Source organism: Leptonychotes weddellii, chromosome 3 (assembly GCF_054177405.1).
Source record: "Leptonychotes weddellii isolate Sample4059 chromosome 3, ASM5417740v2, whole genome shotgun sequence".
In the NCBI taxonomy this organism is placed as follows: domain Eukaryota; kingdom Metazoa; phylum Chordata; class Mammalia; order Carnivora; family Phocidae; genus Leptonychotes; species Leptonychotes weddellii.
In genome coordinates this window covers 50,691,155-50,698,723 of record NC_138371.1, presented here as the reverse complement: position 1 = coordinate 50,698,723, position 7,569 = coordinate 50,691,155, and the positions used below count along the sequence as shown (strand labels likewise).

The 7,569-nt window shown below is 46.1% G+C and overlaps 1 protein-coding gene across 4 annotated transcripts in view; it reads right to left on the bottom strand.

Annotated features, from left to right (window-relative positions):
* Window positions 1-7,335, bottom strand: part of NFE2L2 (NFE2 like bZIP transcription factor 2) — a 36,722-nt gene extending 29,387 nt beyond the window's left edge. Inside the window, exon 1 of one of the 4 annotated variants that reach the window (XM_081814112.1) lies at window positions 7,142-7,335. In XM_081814112.1, coding sequence (XP_081670238.1) covers window positions 7,142-7,186 — 45 coding nt within the window. In that variant the 5' untranslated portion in view covers window positions 7,187-7,335. Of the gene's footprint in view, window positions 1-5,957; window positions 6,222-6,285; window positions 6,435-6,455; window positions 6,711-7,141 lie in introns of those variants that run through there. The other 3 variants (XM_081814111.1, XM_081814114.1, XM_081814115.1) reach the window with 3 other exon arrangements.
* Between the last annotated feature and the right edge of the window lie 234 nt (window positions 7,336-7,569).

The following is a 7,569-nucleotide window of genomic DNA, read 5'->3' as shown; positions in this document are numbered from 1 at the left end:
TTTGTTTTTTTTTTTTAAAGATTTTATTTATTTGAGAGAGAGAGAATGAGAGACAGAGAGCATGAGAGGGAGGAGGGTCAGAGGGAGAAGCAGACTCCCTGCTGAGCAGGGAGCCCGATGCGGGACTCGATCCCGGGACTCCAGGATCATGACCTGAGCCGAAGGCAGTCGCTTAACCAACTGAGCCACCCAGGCGCCCCTGAGAAAATGTTTTGATAACAAAATTATCACCCAAATCAACTTAAAGAGCTTAAAGAGCTCAAGTTATATGTACTGAATTTCAAACATTTTGCCAGGACCTTAAAACAGTTCCCAGATTTGCGTCAACCTTAGGTTATGAAGGTCAGTGACCAAACACAAAAACACTTCTTTTCATTATTTAAGACAGACATCCTAATACCATACCTTCAATGGGTACCAAGCACTGAGCCAGGTGCTCTAGGGCACTTGTTCATAAACATGACCGCAAACTGGAGTGCCTTTTCAGATGCCTTAAAAAAAAAAATACTGATGCCTGGGTCCCACCACCACAGACTTTGATTTAATGAGGGATATGGCCTGGATGTCAGGATTTTAAAATACTAATGGTGATTCTACTAGACAACAAAGTTTAAGAACCTTTGCTGCAGGAAACAAAAAAGAAATATGTAAAGTAGAAACAACCCAAATGCCCATCAACTGATGAGAAGATAAATTAAATGGGGCGTGTATCCATACAGTAGAATGTGCCACCCCAAGGTTAAGCCTTATAAACACTACATCAAATGAGAGAAGCCAATCACACAAAATCGCATATGGCATGATTTCACTTATATGAAATATCCAGAACAGACACCTCCACAGAGACTGAGAATGGTTAAGTGGTTACTAGGGCCCAAGGGAGTTGAAGGGAAATGGGGAGTTACTGCTAATAAGTACTTTTTGGGGTAATGAAAATGTTTTAAAATGGACTGTGGTGATGGCTGCACAACTCTGAATACACTAAGTCACTGAACTTCCGTCTTAAATGGGTGGAATATACAGTATGTGAATTCGATCTCATAAAGCTGCTTTTAAAAAAAGGACAGAAATATAAATTCTATGTCCAGCTTTCAACAAATTTACAATCTAGTTGTACAGGGAAAAAAAGATACACAGTCAAGACAAATTATCAGAGATTTTAAAAGGCGATTTAACAGACTTGCTAATATGGAAAACAAAAACGCTTTTAAGTTCAAAAGAAGACTTCAATGATCCGATTTTCTCTTTTCTTACACAACTGTTCTTCTTTTATTTAAAAAGCTATGGAGAGGGCGCCTGGGTGGCTCAGTTGGTTGAGCAACTGCCTTCGGCTCAGGTCATGATCCTGGAGTCCCTGGATCGAGTCCCGCATCGGGCTCCCTGCTCGGCGGGGAGTCTGCTTCTTCCTCTGACCCTCCCCCCCTCTCATGTGCTCTCTCTCAAATAAATAAATAAAATCTTAAAAAAAAAAAAAAGATTTTCTGGGGCACCTGGGTGGCTCAGTTGGTTAAGCGACTGCCTTCGGCTCAGGTCATGATCCTGGAGTCCCGGGATCGAGTCCCGCATCGGGCTCCCTGCTCGGCAGGGAGTCTGCTTCTCCCTCTGGCCCTCCTCCCTCTCATGCTCTCTGTCTCTCATTCTCTCTGTCTCAAATAAATAAATAAAATCTTAAAAATAAATAAATAAATAAATAAATAAATAAAAAGCTATGGAGAGCTCAGATCTGGCTGGTATGCTGTTACTACAGACCCCAAAGTCTCAATTTCCGAGCTTGTGAGAAAGGAGTGACTACTTAGCATTGCCAAGGAATTTTTTTAATCCTCCAGAACACAGGCTCTTGATGGGATTATAATGAGTCGCAAGAGTCAGTTATCAACAGGGCCACTGAAAGATGGACTTGGTGCTCTAATTCTTCTTATATCCTGGATTTGTCTTTACCACCAGAGTTTAGGCCAAATAAATGTACGTGCTTACACACAAAGGAACTCTCATATATGAGGCTTTATGACACCCAGGTATTTTACGCCATGTGCAGTGAAGATGATTGGTTGAAAGTGTGTCCTACGCCAGAGTTCCTAAAACTCTTAATCTTTTTTTTAAAGTAATCTCTATACCCAACATGGGGCTCAAACGCATGACCCTGAGATCCAGAGTTGTATGCTCTACCAACTGAGCCAGCCGGGTGCCCTATTCCTAAAATTCTTAATAGCTGAAAAGTGTTTATTGTGGCAGGGGCTGACACACAGAAAACTCCCAACTTTAGGCAGAACAGAATTTTGTTTAGCAGTCTTGGTTTTTTGAGGGGGGTGTCTGTGTGTGTGGGAGGTTAGTGTAAGAACACCATTTTTTTCCCCCTAATACTGTTTGGGAATGTAAATATTGTAAACTTGAGCGTATTTTTGCTTTTGCTTCTAGAAAACCCACCATTATCAACTGAGCAATTGAAAAAGCCTTGGCCTGTATCTTAGAGCCTTTTATTTTATTTTTTTAAAGATTTTATTTATTTGACAGAGAAAGACACAGCAAGAGAGGGAACACAAGCAGGGGGAGTGGGAGAGGGAGAAGCAGGCTCCACACTGAGCAGGGAGCCCGATGTGGGGCTCGATCCCAGGACCCTGGGATCATGACCTGAGGCAGACACTTAACTGACTGAGCCACCCAGGCGCCCCATCTTAGAGCCTTTTAAATAAACGTTTCTTGAAGCATATTTAAAAGCAGGTGGCAATGAAATTTTAGTAACTCCCAGAAATTGTATTACCAAATATAAATTCTTTTCTCCCTGTTACAGTAAATTTAAAACAGACATACAGCCAAAGGTAACGGAGGCAGGCCAAATACTGCATTTAGTAAACCTATCTTCCTATACCTTGGTGTGCAACAGATTTCAGCAAACTTTCAAAGTGGCTGGACCAGGCATTTAAATGCCCTGGGTTTACCCAGACTAACTTTCAGGCAAATCATCCACTGGATGGCAGCAGCCTTAATCAGACAAATAAGACAATTCTGAAAGTGACTTGTTTAACAATAAAGACTAAGAAATAATATATTTAATTTTGAAATGTACTGTACTCAAAACCCTAAGTAGGCTTCACCGAGATTGATTTGAGCTCTTACACTTGCTTCAATTCAGAAATGCCCCAAACAAGAGATTAGTGTTTAATTTGAGCCAACAGGTTTCTCCTAGCCATTTTCCACTCAAATTCTCCCCATTCTACCCACTGACCTTCAACCTGGCTTAACCCAGTCTCTCCCACTCTTTGCCATATTATGTATCTTCACAATCAAATTTATTTTTGACTACTACTTCAAAACAAAAAAAAGCCAATGGAACAGGAGAATGTACCAACTAACAAGGCAAATAAAGGTAAACAAAGATTCCAGTAGCTAACAGATTTAGTTAAGAAAAAGGAAAATGGTCCCTGAAAAATGTGATGCCCTAACCCCAACCCTAACCTAACTCTAACCCTAATCTGGAACACTGCTGAAATCCCAGGGATTTTTTAAAGTACTATGATATTAAGAAATGGTCCCGGGGTGCCTGGCTGGTTCAGTCAAGTCAGTAGAGCATGCGACTCTCAATCTCAGGGTTGTGAGTTTGACCCCACGCTGAGTGAGTGTGATTACTTAAAAATAAAATATTAAAAAAAGGCCCTGCCTCTCTCAATTAAACCCTTCCAGATCTGTGTCTTCCTTAAAAGGCCCCTTTGACAGGTTGTATTTACTCTCACTGTATTTAAGAAGGTCCACCTCCCCCAATACACACACAGTTAGTGAATTTCTTGTTAAATGGAAAAGGTGAAGAGATCAATCTTTTTAACTCCTGCCTCTCCTTCCCTGAGTTTTTCTCAGTTAATCCACTTTTTAAATAAAGTATGAGCTTTTCCTTCTGTTTAAAGTTTAAGTAGTCCTGGTCTAGCTTGGAAGTGGCAAGTAAAAGCCACTGGAGTCTGACTACGGTGGTTTGATTCCCATCTCTACCACTCAACAGTTGGGGCATCTCAGGTGCCTGGCTGGCTCTTGTAACTCTTGATTTCGGGATCATGAGTTTGAGCCCCACATTGGGTGCAGGGATTATTTAGATAAATAGATGAATTAATTAAAAAACTAGTTGGGGCAGTTTAAGCAGGACTCTTGGCCTCTTTTCTCCCCCCCCCCCCGGAAACTTAAGAGAATAGTACTTCCCATGGGGTTGGTGTGCAATTATGCATGTGAAGCAATTATTGCAGTGCCCGGCACGCAAGAAGTGCCCAATAACTCATCTATTATCATCTTAGTGCCAAATTCTTCCTGCACCCAAGAGTTCGCCTGAAAAATTAACCCCAGATCAAGGAAAAATTAAAGAGAAAATATTATTTATGCAAAACCCCCTTTAAATTATGTTCAGCCAGTAGGTAGGCAATTCCCAGAAAAATGTGCTTACAGTCCAAAGAGGGTTCCTTTTCTATGTAGCTCTGAAGGATATTTCATCCTGAATAAAAAGAAATATTAAGAAAAATAGTGTATTTGGCTTTCAACTCATTCTGGTAGTCTTAAAGAAAGACAGGAGTTCTTTTTTCTGGCATTGCTTATAAAAACACAAATTAATGAGAAAGAAAGATTCCAAAATGGTCCAAGTTATTTTTAATGCAGAAAGACTATTGTGAATTGTGAATTTATTCTCTGACATGCAGCTTCCATAATCTCTCCAAAGTCTAAAAAGTCGTATCTAAAAAGTCAAGTTGTTCTTTGCTCAACATTCATTCAGATGAGAGGCCTGTCCTATTTTTCTTTTTAAAAATAATCTTATCAGTCTAGTCCAAGATCAACTTCATCCCTTCTTATATAAAAGTACTTTCTCTCTCCAAGACACCCTTGGAAAGGGTAATGGATGGTTTCTTCCACTTAACGGAAATACAGAACCTAAGGCTCTCCTTGCTACCCTGTTTATCAACATCCCCTCCACACACAGGATGAAAAACTGTATCCTAGTACCACCTCACACCTGGAATTTCTTTGACAGAGGTCAGAATCCATTTTTGACTCTGATGAAATCTTTCCAGAATACCAACAATTATTTAGGATGAATCACAGTTACAGACATGAAACTGATTCCAAATTTTACTCCATTTTCTTTCTGCATAGTCTTCAGATATGAAATTGTGTCTGATTAAAGGTGGAAAAGTAGTTACCTTATCAAATGAAACTGAAAATTCACTTTTAAAAGAGTAAGCAGTACACCTGCTTTATGAGCTTTTGTATGTATGGAATATTAAATTACAGTTCTTTGCCGTTATTATTTAAAAATGAGAGAGGGCTCTAGGCTACAATTTAGAAAAGCAAAAGTCCATTAGCCTCATAGCCTTTGATCACAAAGATTACTATATAAATGGCTATATGAGTTACTGTTGAATAGCGGCTAAATTGGAAAGCACAATTTACTTCATACCAGTGCGAACTGGGAGAATACGATCCTAATCATAACTGGGAGGAAGTTCCAGGCAAACAGCTTTAAACAACAAAAAAGCGCAATTAATAAATTATCAATAACTTAAAATCTTACTTTAAATCTTGAAGATTAGTCTAAAACTTCACATTTAAGAATATAAACATATGCTCTTACTGTATCTATTACGTTACACATTTCCTTGAACCAAATATTTTTTCCTAAGAACCCAATTACCAAAAAAGTTGGAAATACAAGTATCTACTCCTTTAAAAATCCCTACAAACTATGAATAGAAACCTGTTTTCACTTTTATAACAACTTACAAAACTTGTTTGCAAAGCGTTATGAAACACAAGTGTCCCTCCCTCTGCCCTAGCGAAAGAAGCAACATGCTAAGAAATCGAGGCAAATTCTTAAATAGAAGAGAAAAACTGTATAAAGCATCCAAGGAAGAAATAGTGTATGATGGCAGAAAATTCGGTAACAGCCTAAAATCAATAGAAATTCTAATCTACACTCGAGAAACTCTTACCCTTGACAGCACAGAACGGAGTACCCTGCTTTACACATTTTGGAACTGCAATTCTGAAACGTTAAATCCAAAGACAAAGCCGCCCTGGGGAAAATAACAATTGCGCAACAGATCAACAGCTCCAACTTGTCCCTTGGCCCCGGCGCGGCAAGGTTTGCACGCTATAAAGCCGGAAAGGGCCAACCAAGGGCCGCCGTGACAGCCAACCGGCCACTGTCATGGAGGCCGAATCCACGCACGCGGCGTGCGCCACTGGGAGGCACCGCACGGGGACCGAGCTGGGGCACGGCGGCGTCCGACTTCAGTCCGCTGGCTCGCCCGCACTTACCTGCGGGTTGCCAGAGGCTGACCTCGGATCTCCGAGCCTTTCTCACTACGCGAGCGAGCGCGCAAGCCCGCTTCGGCCGCCGCACGTCGGGGCATCGGAGCGCGCTGGGCACTTCATGACCTCGTCCCTCCCCCACCCTGGGGGCTGGGCTTTCTCGCCGAGCTGCCTACCAGCGATCGACGGATGGACTGATTACTTTGCAAGGGAGCGCCCTTAGACGGCCCAGCGGGGTGGGCGCATAGCGCCACAGTCCGCGCCCACGGAGGCCGTGGATGGGGGCGGTGGCAGAGCGGGGGCGCCGGGTCCCAGTTCGGAGGAGACCTCAACTCCCCCGAGAGCGGCCCCGTGACTAGGCACATTTTTGCCGGCTCCGAGGCGGAGGAGCAGCGCAGCCCCGGAAGGGCCGGGCCGCGCCGGCTCAGACCGCCAGCGTCCGCCCCAGACCGGCAGCGTCCGCCCCCTCCTTCAGCCCTGCCACCTCTGGGCAGCTCAAACTCCGGGGGCCAGCTGGGGCTCCCGAGTCCCAGCTCCGGAAGCTGGGGACGCGGCTAGAGAGGCCCCTTCGCCCTACGCACGCGAACGTAGCCTCCAGACCTCCACCCAATCGCCCTCGGGGGCCGCACCCCCCACGCCCCTCGCTGCCCCTTGGGTCCTCGCGGCCCACGGAGTTCTCGCTCCCCCTCCCCGCCCGGGCCCGGCGCAAGCGCAGCGGCTCCAGTGTGCGGTCGCTGCAGTCCGGACTCCGGCCGTAGACGGGAGAAGTCGGCTGCGGCTGTCCCCGCCGGGTCCGCGGCTCCCTCGCGCCCCTGCCCCAGTCCGGGCACCACCACGGGGCTCCAAGGGTCGCGGGCAGCACCTGCTGGGACGGCTGTCCGGGCGGCGGCAGCTCCAAGTCCATCATGATGAGCTGGGGACCGTGCTCTGGCGCTCCCCGACGGCGGCCCTGTCCCAGCTGCCGAGGCGCGGCGCGGGCCCGGCGGCAGCGGCGGCTCCACGAGACTCCCCGGCACTCGCTACTCCGCGACACGGCCCGAGTGGCCAGCCGGGCTCCTGCCCCACTCCGCCTCCCGCCCCCCGAGGGCGGGGCAAGCGCCGGGGCCTTCCTTCCCGGGCTGGCGGCGCGGGCCGAGCTTCTGAAAATCCCCCACCCCCGCTCCAGCTGATGCAAGAAGCTCGCTGGCCGCGGGCGGGGGTCCCTGTGGGCGGCCGTGGGTGGCCGCGAGCGGGCGGGCGGGGTGCCCGGAAGAGGTCTGCATTAGCTCCCTGCTCCCGGCGTTCACCGCC